The sequence below is a fragment of the Triticum aestivum genome, chromosome 6B (genome assembly GCF_018294505.1).
Source record: "Triticum aestivum cultivar Chinese Spring chromosome 6B, IWGSC CS RefSeq v2.1, whole genome shotgun sequence".
Classification (NCBI taxonomy): domain Eukaryota; kingdom Viridiplantae; phylum Streptophyta; class Magnoliopsida; order Poales; family Poaceae; genus Triticum; species Triticum aestivum.
Genome location: NC_057810.1, coordinates 495,973,778 through 495,995,928, shown reverse-complemented (window position 1 = coordinate 495,995,928; position 22,151 = coordinate 495,973,778). Strand labels below are relative to the sequence as shown.

At 47.8% G+C, this 22,151-nt stretch overlaps 1 protein-coding gene across 1 annotated transcript in view; it reads left to right on the top strand.

The window, feature by feature from the left end:
* Positions 1 to 3,828, top strand: part of LOC123137657 (zinc finger protein BALDIBIS) — an 8,570-nt gene extending 4,742 nt beyond the window's left edge. The window contains exon 5 of the mRNA XM_044557481.1: positions 2,251 to 3,828. Within this exon, the coding sequence (XP_044413416.1) occupies positions 2,251 to 3,382 (1,132 nt within the window). The 3' untranslated portion in view covers positions 3,383 to 3,828. The remainder of the gene's footprint in view (positions 1 to 2,250) is intronic.
* Positions 3,829 to 22,151: the final 18,323 nt, after the last annotated feature.

Sequence of the window (22,151 nt, the reverse complement as noted above, 5' to 3'; positions counted from 1 at the left end):
ATGAAAAAATTTGAGGGAACGCGAGACTTTCTAATTACTACTTTTCTTTTTTTTACCTTTTTCTTTGGTCGGCATGTTAGTAAATATAATTTAGGGAAGTTTGCGGGTAATGTGATGTAAATATAGCGGTAAGAGTACTTATTAAAAGTTTATTACGGGATATATGTGATGTTTATTAAATCTGCGTAAACTTTGGGGTTGTTGATTCAAGGAGTGACTAAAGTTCAGCAAAGTTCCCTCACTTTTATCCAAATTAAAAAAAGATTGAGGGATCCATGCAACTTATCTCACATTAAAAAAGAAAGATAAAGGCTTCCCATTAACTCATCGCTCACTATAGGTGAAAACATAGACAAAACTCATTACAGTTTGGATAATTTTGTATAACACCTTATGTATTATAGACATAAAAGGTACAAGAATAAATCTAATACTATTTGTTAATATGGGGTAATAATTGCAATCACTTAAGCTCATTTTGATTCACTTTGGAGTCAAATTAGACTTGGAATTCGATGTCATGGGGAGACAGGTTCAAGGAACAAGATTTAGCGAAACATTAAAGACCACTTTGATTTGTACTCCCTCCATAAACTAATATAAGAGTGTTTAGATCACTACTTTAGTGATCTAAACGCTCTTATATTAGTTTACTCACTACTTTAGTGATCTAAACGCTCTTATATTAGTTTACAGAGGGAGTATGACCCTAAAAACACAGGAATAGGAAAAAAATGCAAGATTGTAATATCATGCCCATTTGAATTCTATAGGGGATTGGTTTGTTTGATCACGGCATAGGAAAAACAAAAGATTCTTGCCTAGCCACTATTTTTCCTGCAAAGTGCAAAGAAATCCTTAGGAAAATTTCTTACGGGATTCAGTCCTATGTATCAAACAACCTATATTGGGAAACTTCCCTTTTTAAAATATGAGAGAACCCCCGACCTCTGCATCGACTGATGCAGCTCTGTACTATTGCATAGTTTTAACATCTATAGTGTTTGATACAATAAACCCTTCAAGAAAAAAAGAAAAAAAACAATGCCATGCAAACCAAATGGTAATTAAAAAAATCAGTTGAAAAAATGGGGAAAGGAAAAATCCCAATTTTAGATTACAAAATTTAAAGCTTGAAATGAAAAATCCGTAAGGATCCCTATCCTCCAATATTTCTTTGAAAATCCTATGAACCAAAAAATCCCTTAAATGAATTATTTTAGCAACTTGTTTCATATTTATTTTGTTTACACTTGCTTACTATGGATACAATCATATAGATGGAATATTTCAAGAAGGCAATATGAAGTAAAATTCTGAAAGAGAGGGAAAGAGACATAAATTGTGGATTATCCAACGGTTAAACTGGTTACATGATCGCCAGACAATTTTTGCAATCCAATACACTTATAAATAAAAGATAAAAATGTACCATTCCCATATTACAATTCATCATAATTTTTTTAACACGGTACAATTATATATGCTCATATTCATGCATGTACACTCATTTCTATAAATGCATGCGCATCCTACCCCTATGACTATGAGCACATATGAGATACTCAGCTGGCACAAATATTGAGATCTTGATCAAACAATTCATGGTAGTGACACCCCTTATATATGTGCATGCATAGATGCTTTTTCTCTCTAAAGAAAAAGTAGACTCGGCTGCGCGTTCACGCCATTTTGTTGAGGGAGTACAGTGCGCCCAAGTTTTTCTATATACAACATGCCGTAAAAAAATACAGAATATTTAGTACTGCACTGTTGCCTTTGCACGGATGACAAGACAGCATATATGGCTTGCATCTGGGCAACTTCACGTGTTCCCAGTGTGACTGTGAAGCAGTATTGTCCTTACATTCCAGTCCTAGCATTTCATGAGGCAAATAAAAAGCCCTGTTCGATAGGAGTATTTTGCAAGCGACTCATGCATTATATACCCTATACTTTATCCTTAATTTGGTTAATGATGCAACTGCAGCATGTTATGCTCATGCGTATTGGAGCATTCAACCGCCACTAACTACTTCTGCATGCACTCATGACTCATGCATGTTTCCATGCAGGACAGTGGCGTAGCTAGCCCAACATGCCAGGGTGGTCCACCAATGCAAAATATTCACATAAATATATTTATTTATTATAAAAATATATTTTTCTCTATGCTATATAGATTATGGGGAAATTCCAGGGTGGTCCATGGACCACCCTGTCCACCCCCTAGATACGCCACTGATGCAGGAGGGACAGCTTTATCACCCACAGGGCCTTCTGCGACGCCCTAGCCCAGGAGAGCGCGCGGCTGCCGCCCGGGGCCGGCCACCTCTACGGCGCCACCGGCGCGGCCAACATGGCACTCAGCCTCTCGCAGGTCGGCTCCTCCCTCCACGACGCGCACGGTCAATACCACCAGGCGTCCTCGGATCTCCTCCGCTTCGGCGGTGGCGGTGGCGGCGGCATGGCTGCCCGCCTCGACCACCTCCTGTCGTCGTCCAACGCCCCGTCCTTCCGCCACCTGCCGCCTCCACAAGCGCCGCCATTCCACCTCGGCTCAGCGCAGGAGTTCGTCGACGGGAATGGATCGCCCGCGTTCTTGCAGGGCAAACCGTTCCACGGCCTCATGCAGCTCCCGGATCTCCAGGGCAACGGCTCCGGCGGCACGTCGTCGTCGGCTCCTGGTCTTTTCAACCTCGGATACATCGCCAACAGTGCCAATAGCTCCGGTACCTCCAGCCACGGCCACGCGAGTCAGGGACACATGGCCAATGACCAGATCAGCGAAGGAGGCGGCGGCGGAGGTGCTGGTTCTGAGAATTCGGGCGCGGCGTTCTTCAGCGCCGGTGGGAACTTTTCCGGTGGCGACCACCAGGTTGCTCCTTCTGGGATGTACAACGAGCAATCCGTGATGATGCCGCAGATGTCGGCGACGGCGCTGCTCCAGAAGGCGGCGCAGATGGGCTCTAGCACAAGCGCAGACGGCGGTGGCGCGTCCGTGTTCGGCGGTTTCATGGGCTCGTCTGTCCCGCAGGGCCGCGCACCCATGCTCGACCAGGGACAGATGCACCTGCAGAGCCTGATGAACTCGCTGGCCGGCGGCGGCAATGGTGGCGGAATGTTTGGCGGCGCCAACGGCCGCGGCATGATTGATCCGAGGCTGTATGATATGGATCAGCACGAGGTCAAATTTAGCCAGGGCCGTGGCGGCGCTGGCGGGGACGTGACGCGGGACTTTCTTGGCGTCGGTGGCAGAGGGGACATGATGAGGGGGATGTCAGTGGCAAGAGGAGAGAACCACAGCGGCAGCGACATGAGCTTCTTGGAGGCGGAGATGAAGTCGGCCTCGTCGCCTTTCAATGGAGGCAGGATGCAGTGAAGAGCTTGTAGAAAGGCAGCTGGCTTGCTTAAGCTAGATCCTATAGTGAGCGAGTTGGGATCTCGGGATACATCATACATCCATGGAACAAGCTGTTTACACAGGTTGGCACTTGGCAGCACAAATGTTTTGACTTGAGAGAGCAAGGTTGAGATTCGTCTACCAATTCATGAAGAGCCAGATCAACCGGAACCGTGAGACGAGACTATATATTTAGTGTCTGCTTTCCTGTTCATGTTTTGTTACTGTAGTTGAACCTTGTTAAATTGGGTTAATTCATACCGTCCGGAAGAGATAGTTGCATATACCGTAAGGTTTGTAGCGCGCTTTGTGAGGGGTGATCAAAATTGACCGCACCTACTCAATCTATTTTGTTCTTGCTCTTTTTCCACTATGAACTAGCAGAATCAGGCCCGCATTTGCGCGGCTAGATTTTCTTTTTATTATTGTATTCATGTTTTTCTCTTTCTGCTAATATAAGTACTTCCTTTGTAGTATAAGATGTTTCGTTACAGAGGTAGTGTTATGACCTGGCAGTGAATACTCCCGCGAGCCGGCAGGTCGGCACTGTTCAACGGTGCATCGGAATGCCAGGCTGAACCATCGAGGTGGGGTGATGATGCTACCCATAAGAGAATGCACTAGTTTGGCTGGTGAATAATGTGCGTGCCCAAGAAAAAGGTTTTTTTTTTTTAAAAGGTGGAGATCCCCGGCCTCTGCATCAGAGCGATGCATATGGCCACATTTATTAAAAAGCAAATAAGTTCAACATAAGTCTTGTAGTCCCAAACGAACGAACCAAAAAGCTCATAGAGAACAGAAGGGTAAAAGTAAAGCCACAACCGGCTGGCAAAAGAAAGATAGGAAAACTAATTACCTATCCTATTACATGACCGCCATCCAAACCGGTTGAAGGTAGCCCAAGCTACCATCTTTCATCGGATAGATCCAGTAACCAAACGCTTCCTGGCCTCCGTCGGAGTGAGTAGCGACCACATACGGATCAACGTATGACTCGGAAGATAACCTGCAAAAAATGAGTATTTGTTGTTATGTTAAAAACCAAATCATTTCTGCAGTTCCAGACTGCCCATAGTAAAGCACATACTCCTACACAAATGTGTCCCGCTGTTTCGGAATCTATCCCATCAAGCCACGTCCCAAATAACGTGTTGATATTATTCGGAGGAGTAATATTAAAAGCTATATGAACAGTCCGCTATAAAATTTTCGCCATCGGACAGTCAAGAAAGAGGTGTTTGATGGATTCATCCTGGTCATAAAAACTACATCTTGTAGAACCAATCCAGTTGCGTTTTGTCAAGTTTTCCTTAGTTAGAATAACTTGTTTGTGTACAAACCACATAAACATTTGAACTCTCAAAGGTACTTTGACATTTCAAACATGTTTCGAACTAGGAATAGAGCTAGAGTTGATAACATCCAGATACATGGATTTAACCGTAAACTCTCCATTCCTAGTTAGCTTCCAGCACAACTAGTCTGGACGTTGAGAAAGCTGCACATCCATCAGTCGTCTCACAAGATGGAGCCAAGCTTCCCAACGTGTTCCGGCTAGTGTTCTCCTGAAGTGGATATTGAGAGGAGTGGACTGAAGTACGATCGCAACGAAAAGCGTCTCTTCGTTGAACAATGCTATAAAGGGAAGGATATTGAAGCGTGAGGGGTGTTTCCCCTAGCCATGTATCCTCCTAGAATCTCATAGAGGTACCATTTCTGACTATAAACTTTGTTCTGTTGAAAAAGACTTATTTAACTCTTATCAGTCCTTTCCAAAAAGGCGAGTCCGCCGGCCTCACTGTTACCTGGGACAAAGTTTTGGAATGAAGGTACTTATTACGCAGAATCTGCGCCCACGTGGCCTCCATCTCTACAGATAGCTTATACAGCCACTTGCCAAGAAGACATCTGTTCTGAACCTCAAGATTTTCGGTACCTAGACCCCCTTGGTCTTTCGGTCAACAGATAATATCCCAGTTAGCGAGTCTATACTTTCTTTTCAGGCCATCACTCTGCCAGAAGAAGCGGGTGTCGGTGTCACAACCGGCAGATCTCGGGTAGGGGGTCCCGATCTGTGCGTCTAAGGATAATGGTAACAGGAGGAAAGGGACACAATGTTTACCTAGGTTTGGGCCCTCTTGATGGAGGTAAAACCCTACTTCCTGCTTGATTGATATTGATGATATGGGTATTACAAGAGTTGATCTACCACGAGATCGTAGAGGCTAAACCCTAGAAGCTAGCCTGTGATGATTATGATTCTGGCTCTAAGGACTAAACCGTTTGGTTTATATAGACACCGGAGAGGGCTAGGGTTTACATGGAGTCAGTTACAAAGAAGGAAATATAATATCCGGATCACCAAGCTTGTCTTCCACGCAAAGGAGAGTCCCATCCGGACACGAGACGAAGTCTTGAGTCTTGTATCTTCACGGTCCAACAGTCTGGCCAAAGTATATAGTCCGGCTGTCCGGATACCCCCTAATCCAGGACTCCCTCAGTAGCCCCTGAACCAGGCTTCAATGACGATGAGTCTGGCGCGCAGTTTGTCTTCGGCATTGCAAGGCGGGTTCCTTCTCCAAATACTCCAAAATAATTATCAAACACTTGGATCGTGTCCGGATCTGCAAGATGATCTTCATACACCACCGTAGAGAGAACGATATTTCACAAATATAATCTGCTTACAACTTTAGACAAAGTGACATGACACTATGGTCGGGTCATTATTCGAACCGTTTTCCCACAACCAGCCATAGCGCATAATGCGAGGCGGTTTCCTTGGCAAATCTTGTCACAGCAGAGATCATGTCCCCTTATTACGGGATCTCCATTAATACGAGTATGGGTAACCCAACTGCACAATCAATCGTGGCGCTTGGGAAATAAGCGATTCTCAACAGGAAAGTGGGGAGGCGCACCGTTCTCATCACCTCTATAAAGGGATAAGGATTCCCCATTTTCACCCACGCCTTCTTCCTCCTCTACTTATCCATTCTCACACCCTCGAGCTCCAGCGCCCTGGTTCACACTTTCTCCGCACAGCCAAACATGTATGGAGCAGGAGGCAAGTGGGTGGCCTCCACCGTGAAGGAGGAGCATATGCGAAGCTCCAGGCGGCCGGATACTTGGCTGCAGACATCGTGCACCGGCTACCAGACGAAGGGCAGATCATTCCAACTCCGGAACCCCACAAGAGGGTCGTATTTCTCGCCCACTTCGTTCGTGGACTGGGATTTCCACTTCATCCCTTCGTCCGCGGGCTCATGTTCTACTATGGGCTAGATTTCCATGATCTAGCCCCAAATTTCGTCCTCAACATCTCGGCGTTTATCGTCGTGTGCGAGGCCTTCCTCCACATCAAGCCTCACTTCGGCTTGTGGCTATGAATCTCCTGTGTGAAGCCGAAGATCGTGAGCGGCCAACAAGCGGAGTGCGGAGGCGCCATGGTGGGCAAGATGCCCAACGTTACCTGGCTTGACGGCTCCTTTGCGGAGACCGTGAAAGGGTGGCAATCGGGGTGGTTCTACATCACCGAGCCGCAAGACGCCAACTAGGCGGCGGCCCCCAAGTTCCGATCTGGAATCCCCATGCGGCTCACCTCCTGGGAAAAGAAGGGCCTGGCCTGGGGCGAGTCTGTGGAGCTGACCGGACTTTAGAACTGCATCAAGAATATGAAGGACAAGAAAATCAAGCTTGTCAACGTGGTCCAGGTCATGCTAGTCCGCCGAATTCTTCCGTGCCAAAGACGGGCTTTTAATCTGTGGGAGTTCGTCCCGGCCGAACACCAGACGCTTCAAAAGCTCTACGGCATGACACACAAGGGCGCATGGAAGGCGCTATTCAAGGCCTCCGAAATACCTCCTCCCACATCCGAGGACCGCGGACTTCACGCCATGCGGCTCCCCCGTCCGGTGAGTTTTCTGACTACCACCGGATGCAGTTTTTCCCAATGTACTCATGGGGGAATCTTAAGTCATTGTGTGCATTTGATTAGGAGTATGTGGAGACGGCGGAGCGGATTGACTGTCCGGCTCCACTGCCAAAAGGTCCAGCAGATGCTCTCCTGACGGAGATGCTAGTCCCGGCGCCCTACAAGGCGCCGGAAAAGAAGGCTGAAAAGAAGGCCCCGGGGACCAGGAAGGGTCTCCGGCGTAAGGTCGTACCGGACGCCTCGTCCGAAGACGACGAGGCACACTCCTCCCCCGAAGGGGAGGAGGAAGAGGAAAGGGCCGCCCCATCCGGAGAGGACGAGGGGCCTAGGAAGGCGGGCCAGGGGACCGGGAAGGGTCCCCGGCGCAAGGCCGTCATACCCTCGTCGTCCGAAGACGACGAGGCAGATTCCTCCCATGGAGGCGGGGGGAAACACGAAGAAACTCTGCCTCCCCGCACTGGGGAGGAGAAGAAGAGGAAAGCCGCCCCGGAGGGGGAGGCTAGGACGCCCAAGAAGGGAAAGGCGTCCCTTCCGGATTACTCCACCACGGCCGCCTATAGCGAGGAGGAGTGGCTGCCTAGGGGGAAGCCCCTAGTAAGATCGTAAGTATCCGCACTCTGTTGTACTTTAGTATGACTTTGCTTCATAGTCTGTTATAACGCCGAACACATATATGCAGTCCGGCCAGGGTCCATCCCGAGGTATCCTCTTCGGATGGGTCCTTGAGTGATTCGGCGATGAACTCGCTCCCGATGGCCACTACCCCTCGGCCTGCGGACGACACGGAGGTGTTGTCCCAAAGGTTCCCCGAGCAGGGGGAGGTGACTCTGGAGACGCCTCAAGGCAAAATCCCAGACGCCGGGTATGCGGGGCGTAAGATCCCCGCGGATTGTGCCGACGAGAGCCGCAGCAAGCCGGGCTCTCAGTCGGACACTGTACCGGAACCTCCAATGGTTCTGGATTCTGGAAGGCGGCCCCTCGCTAAGGAGGGCGAGCCGTCCATGCCGATAACTTCCGTTATGCCAGAGGCGTCGGATAGTCTGCTGGAAGCGCTTCGCGGCGCTTCCATGGATGAAGAGCACTGTACTCTTATGAGTGCGGTGATTCGGAAGGTTCTGTCTGTCAAGAGCGGACTAACCGAAGCCTGCACCAGCCTCCTGACAGGCTTTGAGGTAAGTAATCAAAAATGTGTGGAAGTATCACCCGATAGGTAGTAGCCCCTGATACTCTGTTTGGTGTTCGGAACGAAAAGCCAAACGGAGGGTCGAATATAATCCGCAGGAGTCTAATAGTAGGTGTGCATGTGAATAAGCAGGCGGTGCTGCTTGCCACTGCTGCCCGCACGGCCGAGGTCGCCGGACTTAAACAGGGCCTGGAGCAGGCACAGGGAGAGCTCGGCCTCACGAAGAGGCAGCTAGAAGAGAACAAAGGTGAGTGATACCCCATTCGCATATCATAAGGAATAGACAAAATTGGTGATTCTAACGACAAAGCGTCGTGACTTTGTAATAGGGGCCACAACCGAAGTGGCGTCCCTAAAGAAAGTGTTGTCCGAGGCCGAAGACAAGGCGACCATGGAGCGCATTGAGCGCAAAAAGCATAATGCTAGGGTGGGTGAGGTACAGCAAGAGCTCCAGGAGCTCGGCAAGAAGTTCGAGTCCTTGGAGTGTGACCTCAAGACGAAGGAGTCTAAGCTTGCGAATGCCCTTGCGAGTATGAAAGACGCCAAGGCCGAGGCCGAAAAGGCCCAGCAGGAAATCCAGGCAGCCAAGAAGATAGCGGCGGGTAAGACATTCTTTATGCAAAGCAAGCATGTGGAGGAGGCGTTTCTCTTACTTACCCGAATTCGGAGCTCTCCAGGGGCATTCGCAGATCTGCCACGCAGCGTATCAGATGCCGCGGAGTTCTACCGTGCCGAGCGAGGGAGCTCAACGGAGAAGTTGTTCTGGTCCCAATATGCTGGAGCCGAACACCCAATGCCTCTGAGTGACCAATTGAAGCAATTGGTTGAACTCCACAGGGCGGCCGAAGTGGCTATGAAAGATTTCATAGTCCGGATGTGGCCTGGTGAGCCCTTGCCTGCCAGCTACTTCGGCCTGATAAAGCGGATGGTAAACGCCTGTCCGCGGCTTGAGGTGATCAAGCGATCCGTTTGCATTGAGGGTGCCCGCCGGGCCTTTGCCCGTGCGAAGGTGCATTGGGGCAAGCTGGATGCGGAGAAGCTGGTGAAGGACGGGCCGCCGGAGGGCAGGGCGCATCGCTGTCCCGAAAAATATTATGATGGCGTGATGAAAGGCGCTCGTCTCGTGGCCGATGAATGTACCAAGGACACGATCCTTGAGTAAATGTACTTCTGTCGCTGTTGTAATATAAAGACGAAGTTACTTGCGCTATATAGCACTTTTTGATTTAAAATATTACCTTCTGCGCAGCTGTTTATAAAATTCTGAAAGTAGGCCAGTTGTCGGCTTTCGCCCCCACATAACTAGTATCGGGGTGTTGTGGAAAATCCCATACACTCTTTACCCAATTTTTTTGGTCCCTAAGGGAGGTGTTTGGTGCAGCGAACAAGGCAATCGGACTATGCGGCTTTATAACTTTCACTTAGCCATAGAAGTCTACAATTTTAAATTTCGGCGAAGCCCCTAGAATTCGGAAAGCCGAATTGGGGCGCTATATACGCCTAAATCGGACGGAAGCCGATTCCTCGCCTAAAGCGGAAAAAATCTTTAAGGATTTTAAGACCTCTCAAACAGCGACTAGCTCTCGCTGCATCATGCCGGTCAGTTTTTGGCTTTCTCTACTGAGGTGCTCGTCCAGAAGACCGGGACACAATCGCAGTAGTTCTCCCTGCGCTACCTTAACCGATATAACGGAACGTAAGGTACCAAAACAAGGGAGCCAGGCAAACCCAACTATTGACCCAAGACATGATTCAGAGCTGATGCATATAGTGCTATAAGTTCGGGGTGCCGCACTGTTGAAAGTGTCCGGACTTGTCTTGCCGTGTTATGTGGTGCCATAAGGAGCCCCTGGCAAACTAAACGTACCAAGGTGTACGGAAACATTTATAGAAAAAATGTGCAAATAGGAATAATAAGCTGATGCTATATATTATCTCCCATTAATAAATAATACGTCTAAGCGTATGTTTACAATGAATGCGTTATGCAGAAGTAAATAGGGCTATTTGACATGTCCCATCCAAGGGCGGGCTGCATGTAGGTATATAAAACAGGTATAACAATCGTGAACAGATTCCACCTGGGTATTCCCTTTGTGCGCAAAGCCTTTTGCCTCCTTGGTTTTTTCTCCTGTGCGAGTCTGACAATCCGGCTCTTCTGAAGAGGCTGCCCGAAAGCAGTATCCTGAAAGGTAAAAACGGGGGTTATTAAAGTATGTTGCGGCTAAGCCGCACTGTTTGACTGAGTCCCTTATTGTGCCTCCGCCTATGCCCATGGTATTTTTAGTGCGTAATTGTGTACGCGCGGCACGAATGCTGCCTTGATGGTGCTAGAGCGGATACTGAACTGCTAGTCGCGCTCTTGGTGTGCCTGGCGATCTTGTTGTGGGGTACTCCGGACTCGCTTGACGGTGTTCGGGGTTGTTGTCGCCGGATTGGTGGTTTGCCGGAGAAGGCCGCATTGTACTTCCGCTGTGAGGGTTGCAATATGCTCTTCTGTACGGAGAGAGCGGTCCATGTTTCCGTTGACTGTTATGATCCCGCGCGGTCCTGGCATCTTGAGATTGAGGTATGCATAGTGTGGTACCGCATTGAATCGAGCGAATGCGGTTCGTCCAAGTAGTGCATGATAACCACTGCGGAAAGGGACGATATCGAAGATTAACTCCTCGCTTTGGAAGTTATCCGGAGATCCGAAGACCACTTCCAGTGTTATGGAGCCCGTGCAACGGGCCTCTACTCCTGGAATTACACCTTTGAAGGTGGTTTTGGTGGGCTTGATCCTTGAAGGGTCGATGCCCATTTTGCGCACTGTGTCCTGATAAAGCAGGTTCAGGCTGCTGCCGCCATCCATAAGGACTCGCGTGAGGTGAAAATCCGTCGATGATTGGGTCTAGGACCAATGCGGCTGAACCGCCGTGACGGATGCTGGTAGGGTGATCCCTACGATCGAAGGTGATCGGACAGGCTGACCATGGGTTGAATTTTGGGGCGACTGGCTCCATCGCATAGACGTCCCGTAGTGCTCGCTTCCGTTCCCGTTTGGGAATATGGGTGGCGTAGATCATGTTGACCGTTTTCACCTGGGGAGGAAATTTCTTCTGTCCTCCTGTGTTCGGACGCTGGGGCTCCTCGTCATCGTCGCTGTGCAGCCCCTTGTCCTTGTTTTCGGTGTTTATTTTACCTGCTTGTTTGAACACCCAGCAGTCTCTGTTAGTGTGGTTTGTTGGCTTATCCGGGGTGCCATGAATTTGGCACGAGCGTTCAAGTATGCGGTCCAGACTGGACGGTCCCTGATTGTTTCTTTTGAACGGCTTTTTCCGCTGACCGGATTTCGAGTCACTGAATCCGGCGTTGACTGTCGTGTCTTCGGTGTTGTCACCGTTGCTCCGTCGCTTGTGTCTGTTGCACTGTGGCTTACCGTTATTGTCGCGGACATCTGAGGTGCCCGAATTTATTGGCGTGGTGCTACTGCGAGCCAGCCAGTTGTCCTCGCCCGCGCAAAAGCGGGTCATGAGTGTCATGAGGGCCGCCATGGACTTTGGTTTTTCCTGGCTGAGGTGTCGGGCGAGCCACTCATCGCGGATATTATGCTTGAAGGCCGCCAGGGCTTCGGCGTCCGGATAGTCGACTATTTGGTTCTTTTTGGTTAGGAACCGAGTCCAGAATTTCCTGGCTGACTCTCCGGGTTGTTGGGTAATGTAGCTCAAGTCATCGGCATCCGGTGGTCGCACGTACGTGCCCTAGAAGTTGTCAAGGAACGCGTCCTCCAGGTTTTCCCAACTGCCAATGGAATTTGCCAGCAGGCTGTTTAGCCGGTGCCTTGCCGGTCCTTTGAGCTTGAGGGGAAGGTACTTGATGGCGTGTAGATCGTCACGGCGGGCCATGTAAATGTGGAGAAGGAAATCTTCGATCCATACTGCAGGGTCTGTTGTGCCATCGTATGATTCGATGTTTACGAGTTTAAATCCTTCTGGGAATTCATGATCCATCACTTCGTCAGTGAAGCAGAGGGGGTGTGCGGCGCCTCTATGCCGGGCTATGTGGCTACGTAGTTCGACTGAGTCCGGTTGGCTGTATTCGGCCCGGCCGGACTTGTTGATGGTGTATCCGGCGTAACGATCATCATTACGTGTTGGGGCGCGCCCCCGCAATCCGTAGATCGATCTTGGCTGTCCTGCCTTGTTTTCCAGTATATCTTGCAGGTCCTGCCCATCGCCTCGGGCCGTAGTGTGTTGGCGTGGGGGTGCGGGCTGATATTCGGGCTGATATGCCATTTTATCCCGGCCGCGAGGTGGTCGGTCAGCCATGTGGCGCTCGAGTCCGTATTCCTCAGCTGCCAGGACTTCAGTCCATCTGTCAGTGAGCAGGTCTTGATCAGCTTGGAGCTGCTGCTGCTTCTTTTTCAGGCTCCTCGCGGTGGCAATAAGTCGGCGCTTGAAGCGCTCCTGCTCCACGGGGTCCTCTAGCACGCCGAACTCGTCGTTGCCGAGGCTAATCTCGTCTTCGGAGGGGGCATGTAGTTGTCCTCCTCCGGGTATCCGTCCGTCACCTGTTCGTCTGGGCTGACCTGCCCGTCTTCCTGTTCGGCCTGCTTGAAGGCAGGCTGATCGGGGTTGTATTCATCTTCGGCACAATCCGGATTGTTTTCATTTCCTGTGCCGGTATTGCTATGGCGGGGCTTGGAGTGGCACCGACGACGTCCATGCTTTGCTTTCTTCCCTGAGGGGTTATCCTCCATTGCCTCATCGCCATTGGTTTCCTTCAGAATGTCCACCATATATATATATCATATGAGGAGGTGGTTGTCCACCGCCCTATGGGCGGTGGTTCCTGTTCTTCTCCTACATCGTCGTCCATGCCATTGATGTCTTCGGATTCGAAGTCAAGCACGTCGGTTAAATCATCGATCGTGGCAATGAAGGGGTGGTGGGTGGGCAATGAGTTCCTTCGTCGCCTGCTTCCCACTCGAGCCGGACATAGTTCGGCCAAGAGTCTCCTGACAAAGAGAGAGACTTTAACGAGTTCAGTACGTCGCCAAAGGGCGAGTGCTGGAAGATATCCACAGCGGTGAACTCCATTATCGGAGCCCAACCAGATTCGGCAGGCTCGGGAGTGCGCGGACTGGAACCTACACCCGGATATGAGTCCAGGGGTCCGGTGTCACATGCCTCCTAGGGGGTGAAGCATGTGTTTGGCTCTACCGCCGATGAGTGTGTGGCCTTTGGGGCGGGGTCCATCCACCCGTCCTCGGGCGACGCGATCTGCTCTAGATTTAGGTCCGGGGCTCCTACAGGGGCGATATCCCGAGCATTGTCCGACAGCAGGTCTAAGCCGTGCTCATCGTGACTGTCAGGCGCTCCTGGCGCAGGCCCGAACCCGTTGAAGATCAAGTCTCCGTGGATATTGGTCGTGCAGTTCAGGTTTCCGAACCAGACCTAGTGGCCACGGGCGTAGCTGTCGATCTGCTCCAGATGGCCAAGCGAATTGGCCCGCGGTGCGAAGCCGCCGAACACGAAAAATCTGTTCGAGGAGAAAAGTCTCACCCTAGACCGTGTTGTTGCTGACGATTGAAGGAGCCATCAAGCCTTGCAGTGAAGACACAGAGGAACTCTCAATAAAAGCACCAATGTCGGTGTCAAAACCGGCGGATCTCAGGTAGGGGGTCCCGATCTGTGCGTCTAAGGCTAATGGTAACAGGAGGCAAGGGACACGATGTTTTACCCAGGTTTGGACCCTCTCGATGGAGGTAAAACCCTACTTCCTACTTGATTGATATTGATGATATGGGTATTACAAGAGTTTATCTACCACGAGATCATAGAGGCTAAACCCTAGAAGCTAGCCTATGATGATTATGATTCTGTCTCTAAGGACTAAACTCTCCGGTTTATATAGACACCGGAGAGGGCTAGGTTTACATGGAGTCGGTTACAAATAAGTAAATATAATATCCGAATCGCCAAGCTTGTCTTCCACGCAAAGGAGAGTCCCATCCAGACACGGGACGAAGTCTTGAGTCTTGTATCTTCACGGTCCAACAGTCCGGCCAAAGTATATAGTCCGGCTGTCTGGATACCCCCTAATCCAGGACTCCCTCAGCGGGATCGATAGAAGTCTAGTCTTTTCCGAACTGCAACTGGTACCTCAAAAAAAGACAAGATAAACGTAGGCATGCTCGTGAGTACCGAATTATTGAGAATTTATTGGCCCCATATGACATCAGCTTGCCCTTCCAGCAGCTCAGTTTCTTTTCAAATCGATCCTCAATACACTTCCATTCTCTATTTGTTAGCTTACGATGGTGAATTGCTATACCCAAATACGTGAAAGGTAAAGCCCCCAGTTCACACTCGAACAATTGTTTGTATGCCTCTTGTTCCTCATTGGCTCTTCCGAAGCAGAACAATTCGCTTTTGTGGAAGTTAATCTTTAACCCGGTCAATTGTTCGAATAAGCATAACACCAGCTTCATGTTTCTCTCTTTTGCCAAGTCCTGCTCCATGAAGATGATACTATCATTGGCGTACTGTAGGATAGACACCCCTCCATCAACTAGATGAGGTACCAGGACACCTACTTGACCAACATCCTTTGCCCTTCCTATTAGAATTGTCAACATGTCGACTACTATGTTGAACAGAATAGGAGACATTGGATCTCCTTGTCTCGGGCCCTTATATGTTTGGTGTCTCCAGGCCTGATCAAAACCTTTCATACGCAAGGCCTGTTGCAGAAATGGCCATTTGACTTTATCGTACGCTTTTTCAAAATCCACTTTGAAAACAACCCCGTCTATTTTTTTGTATGGATTTCATGGAGCGTTTCATGAAGGACCACAACTCCTTCTAGGATGTTTCTATCCGGCATGAAAGCAGTTTGGGACGGCTGCACCACACAGTGCGCAATCTGCATGAGTCTATTAGTCCCAACCTTGGTAAAATTTTTGAAACTTGCGTTAAGAAGACAGATAGGCCTGAACTGCTCAATTCTCACAACCTTTGTTTTCTTCGGAAGCAAAGTTATTGTTCCAAAATTCAGATGAAACAACTGAAGTTGTCCAGAGAATAGATCATGGAACATCGGTAACAAATCCCCTTTAATTATGTGCCAGCATTTTTTATAAAACTCCGCCGGAAATCCATCCGGCCCCGGAGCTTTATTATTCTTCATCTGTGAAATATCTTCAAACACCTCTTTCTTCGAAAATGGGGCGGTTAATACATCGTTCTCATCCGCAGCCAGCTGAGGAACATCCTCAATCCTAGACTCATCCAAGGACACGAAATTATCCTCTGGAGGCCCAAATAGCTGCTTGTAGTAATTGGTTATGTATAATTTTAGGTTTTTCTGTCCTAAAATCGTTCCCTCATCTTGATCAAGATGAAGATTCTTTTCTTTCTATGCTTGCCATTGGCGATCATATGAAAGAATTGAGTGTTGGGGTCCCCTTGGACAACTTTGCGAACCTTAGCTCGCAATGCCCACTTCAATTCCTCTTCTCGCAGAAGTTCTTTCAATCTCATCTCCGCGTCTACTTTAGCATGAAGCTCCGTGGTTTCTAAAATTGTGGACTCGGCTTTTAAATCTAGGGACTGAATAAGTGTAAGGAGCCTATCCTTTTCAACCTTATAAATCCCACTGAGATGCTTAGCCCACCCTCGTAAGAAACTTCTCAAGTGCCTAATCTTATTCTGCCATCTCTCAACAGAAGTCCTCCCCCCTGCATCTTTCGCCCATTCCCTGGCTATCAGATCCGAGAAACCTTCTCTTTCAAACCACGCTAGTTCGAAAGAAAAGGTATTTTTATTGCCCACATGCGTTGCCTCACCCGAGTCAACCAGCAAAGGGGTGTGGTCTAAGATTCCGCGAGATAACACTTGGACTGTTACCAGAGGGAATTTCTGCTCCCAGTCGACACTCGCGAGGACTCGATCCAGCTTCTCAAACGTCAGGTTTTGCAAGGTATTAGCCCCAGTGAACTTTTTACCCGAAAGCTCTATCTCTCTGAGATCCAAGCTTTCTATAATGGTATTAAACATGAACGACCACCTGCCGTCAAAATTATCATTGTTATTTTCTTCTCTCCTTCCAATAATGTTAAAGTCACCCCCAACCAAGATTGGAAGCTGCTCAGACCCGCAAATATGGATGAGATCCGCCAAAAAGTCTGGTTTGAGATACCGCTACCAGTGCCCGATTAAAACCATCGACCTTGGATCTAACCCGAAATTTCAAGGCGATATCACCCATAACCACACTTCGGACTTCCAACATCTCACATCTAACCCCAAGTAAGATCCCCCTGGTCTTCCTCTTGGGGGAAGGCAATGCCAATTAAAATTGACAGCTCCCGATAAAGTACTTAGAAACTGAGGAGAGAAATTGGCCCTTCCTGTTTCAGAGAAGGCGATAAAATCCAACCTATGTTCAATGGAAGCATCTGCTAGAAACCTCTTTTATCCAAGTCAGTCAGACCTCTGCTATTAAAAAAGTTTCCTCTCATAATTCATCATGCAATTTTTAAGTAGTACGGATCCTAGCACTCCTACGCACCGCGGATGCTGGATAGATCTTTCGCCTCCACTTTCGGTTAGGCTTGTTCTGATCCTCCATCCGGTCCTCACAACCGGGCTCCATGGATCTAACAACTTGATCCTCGATCGGGGCAACATCCCCTAGGGGTATATGTTGGGGAACGTAGCAGAATTCAAAATTTTCTACGCATCACCAAGATCAATCTATGGAGAGACTAGAAACGAGAGAGAGGGAGTGCATCTTCATACCCTTGAAGATCTCTAAGAGGAAGCGTTGCAAGAACGCGGTCGGTGGAGTCGTACACGAAGCGATTCAGATCGCGGCCGAATCCGATCTAAGCACCGAAGAATGGTGCCTCCGCGTTCAACACACGTACAGCCCGGGGAGGGAGAGGGCTGCGCCAGGGGAAGGGTGCGGCTGCCCTCTCTCTCCCTCACTATATATAGGAGGAAGGGAGGAGGGGGAGGCGCCCTAGGGTTCCATAGGGGAGGGGCGGCGGCCACAGGGGAAACCCTAGATGGGTTTGGGCGCCCCCACCCCCTAGGAAACTTGCCCCCCAAGCCGGGAGGGGCGGCTGCCCTAGGGTGGCGCCCCCACCTCTCCTGGTTACGTGAGATGGGGTGGGAGGGGCGCTCAGCCCCTTAGTGGGCTGATGTGCCCTCTCCCCTTGGCCCATAAGGCCCCCCAACGCTTGTCGGGGCCTCCGAAACCCCTTTCGGACACGCTGGTCATCACCTGGTACCCCCGGAACAATTTCGTACTCCAATACCCTTCGTCCAATATACCGATCTTCACCTCCGAACCATTCCGGAGCTCCTCGTCATGTCCGGGATCTCATCCGGGACTCCGAACAACCTTCGGTAACCACATACTATTTCCCATAACAACTCTAGCGTCACCGAACCTTAAGTGTGTAGACCCTACGGGTTCGGGAACCATGCAGACATGACCGAGACGTTCTCCGGTCAATAACCAACAGCGGGATCTGGATACCCATGTTGGCTCCCACATGTTCCACGATGATCTCATAGGATGAACCACGATGTCAAGGATTCAAGCAATCACGTATGCAATTGCCTTTGTCAATCGGTATGTTACTTGCTCGAGATTCGATCGTCGGTATCCCAATACCTCGTTCAATCTCGTTACCGGACAGTCACTTTACTCGATCCGTAATGCATGATCTCGTGACTAACTACTTAGTCACATTGAGCTCATTATGATGATGCATTACTGAGTGGGCCCAGAGATACCTCTCCGTCTTACAGAGTGACAAATCTCAGTCTCGATTCGTGCCAACCCAACAGACACTTTCGGAGATACTCGTAGTGCACCTTTATAGCCACCCAGTTACGTTGTGACGTTTGGCACACCCAAAGCATTCCTATGGTATCCGGAAGTTGCACAATCTCATGGTCTAAGGAAATGATACTTGACATTAGAAAAGCTTTAGCAAACGAACTACACGATCTTGTGCTATGCTTAGGATTGGGTCTCGTCCATCACATCATTCTCCTAATGATGTGATCCCGTTATCAATGACATCCAATGTCCATGGTCAGGAAACGATGACCATCTGTTGATCAACGAGCTAGTCAACTAGAGGCTCACTAGGGACATGTTGTGGTCTATGTATTCACACATGTATTACGGTTTCCAGTTAATACAATTATAGCATGAACAATAGACAATTATCATGAACAAGGAAATACAATAATAACCATTTTATTATTGCCTCTAGGGCATATTTCCAACAATCTCCCACTTGCACTAGAGTCAATAATCTAGTTCACATCACTATGTGATTGTAATGAATCGACACCCATGGGGTTTGATCATATCTCGCTTGTGAGAGAGGTTATTAGTCAACGGATCTAAACCTTTCAGATCCGTGTGTGCTTTGAAAATCTCTATGTCATTTCCTAGATGCAGCTACCACGCTCTATTTGGAGCTATTCCAAATAACTGTTCTACTATACGAATCCGGTTTACTACTCAGAATAATCCGGATTAGTGTCAAAGTTTGCATTGGCGTAACCCTTTACGACCAACTCTTTTACCACCTCCATAACCGAGAAAATTCCTTAGTCCACTGGTTACTAAGGATAAGTTTGACCGCTGTCCTGTGATCTATTCCTGGATCACTCTTGTACCCCTTGACTGACTTATGGCAAGGCACACTTCAGGTGTGGTACACAGCATAGCATACTATAGAGCCTACGTCTGAAGCATAGGGGATGACCTTCGTCCTTTCTCTCTCTTCTGCCGTGGTCATGTCTTGAGTCTTACTCAATGTTCACACCTTATAACATAGCCAAGAACTCCTTCTTTGTCGATCTATTTTGAACTCCTTCAAAATCTTGTCACGGTATGTATTTATTTGAAAGTACTATTAAGCGTTTTTGATCTATCCTTATAGATCTTGATGCTCAATGTTCAAGTACCTTAATCAAGGTTTTCCATTGAAAAACACTTTTCAAATAACCCTATATGCTTTCTAGAAACTCTACATCATTTCTGATCAACAATATGTCAACAACATATACTCATCAGAGATTCTATAGTGCTCCCACTCACTTCTTTGGAAATACAAGTTTCTCATAAACTTTGTATAAACCCAAAATCTTTGATCATCTCATCAAAGCGTATATTCCAACTCCGAGATGCTTACTCCAGTCCTTAGAAGGATTGCTGGAGCTTTGCATACTTGTTAGCATCTTTCAGGATTGTCAAAACCTTCTGGTTGTATCAGATACAACCTTTCCTCGAGAAAATCGTTGAGGAAACTATATTTTGACATCCTATCTGCAAGATTTTATAAATAATGCAGTAGCTGCTAATATAATTGTAACATACTCTTAGCATCGCTACGAGTGAGAAAGCCTCATCGTAGTCAACTCCTTGAACTTGTCGGAAAACATCTTAACGACAAGTCGAGCTTTCTTAATGGTGATACTTACCATCATTGTCTGTCTTCCTTATAAAATCCGTCTGTACCCAACAGCCTTACGACCATCAAGTAGTTCTTCCAAAGTCTATGCTTTCTTTTCATACATGGATCCTCTCTCGGATTTTATGGCCTCAAGCCATTCGTCGGAATCTGGGCCCACCATCGCTTCTCCATAGCTCGTAGGTTCATTGTTGTCTAGCAACATGACCTCCAAGACAGGATTACGTACCATTCTGAAGCAGTACGCATCCTTGTCGACCTACGAGGTTTGGTAGTGACTTGATCCGAAGTTTCATGATCACTATCATAAGCTTCTACTTCAATTGGTGTAGGTGCCACAGGAACAACTTCATGTGCCCTGCTACACACTAGTTGAAGTGATGGTTCAACAACCTCATCAAGTCTCCACCATCCTCCCACTCAATTCTTTCAAGAGAAACCTTTCCTCGAGAAAGGACCCGTTTCTAGAAACAATCACTTTTGCTTCCGGATCTGAAATAGGAGGTATACCCAACTATTTTGGGTGTCCTATGAAGATGTATTTATCCGCTTTGGGTTCGAGCTTATCAGGATGAAACTTTTTCACATAAGCGTCGCAGCCCCAAACTTTCAAGAAACGACAACTTAGGTTTCTCTAAATCATAGTTCATACGGTGTCATCTCAACGGAATTACATGGTGCCCTATTTAAAGTGAATGCGGTTGTCTCTAATGCCTAACCCATGAACGATAGTGGTAATTCGATAAGAGACATCATGGTATGCCCCATATCCAATAGGGTGCATCTATGATGTTCGGACACACCATCACACTATGGTGTTCCAGGCGGTGTTAGTTGTGAAACAATTTCCACAATGTCTCAATTGTGTACCAAACTCGCAACTCATATATTCATCTCTATGATCATATCATAGACATTTTATCCTCTTGTCACGAAGATCTTCAACTTCACTCTGAAATTACTTGAACCTTTCGATAATTCAAACGTGTGTTTCATCAAGTAAATATACTCAACATCTACTCAAATCATCCATGAAGTAAGAACATAACGATATCCAGTGCATGCCTCAGCACTCATTGGACTGCACACATCAAAATGTGTTACTTCCAACAAGTTGCTTTCTTGTTCCATCTTACTGAAAATGAGGCTTTTCAGTCATCTTTCCCATGTGGTATGATTTGCATGTCTCAACTGATTCAAAATCAAGTGAGTCCAAACGATCCATCTGCATGGAGTTTCTTCATGCGTACATACCAATAGACATGGTTCGCATGTCTCAAACTTTTCAAAAACGAGTGAGTCCAAATATCCATCAACATGGAGCTTCTTCATGCATTTTATACCAATATGACTCAAATGGTAGTGCCACAAGTATGTGGTACTATCATCACTATCTTATATCTTTTGGCATAACCATGTGTATCACTACGATCGAGATTCAATAAACCATTCATTTTAGGTGCAAGACCATTGAAGGTATTATTCAAATAAACAGAGTAACCATTATTCTCCTTAAATGAACAACCATATTGCGATAGACATAATCCAATCATGTCTATGCTCAATGCAAACACCAAATAACAATTATTTAGGTTTAACACCAATCTCGATGGTAGAGGGAGTATGCGATGCTTCATCACATCAAGCTTGGAAACACTTCCAACACATATCGTCATCTCACATTTAGCTAGTCTTCGTTTATTCCGCAGCTTTTATTTCGAGTTACTAACACTTAGCAACCGAACCGGTATCTAATACCCTGGTGCTACTAGGAGTACTAGTAAGGTACACATTAACATAATGTATATCCAATACACTTCTATCGACCTTGCCTGCCTTGTTATCTACCAAGTATCTAGGGTAGTTCTGCTTCAGTGACCGTTCCCCTCATTACAGAAGCACTTAGTCTCGGGCTTGGTTTTAACCTTGGGTTTCTTCACTAGAGCAGCTACTGATTTGCCATTTCATGAAGTACCCCTTCTTGCCCTTGCCCTTCTTGAAACTAGTGGTTTCACTAACCATCAACAATTGATGCTCCTTCTTGATTTCCACTTTCACGGTGTCAAACATCGCGAATATTTCAAGGATCATCATATCTATCCCTGATATGTTATAGTTCATCACGAAGCTCTAGCAGCTTGGT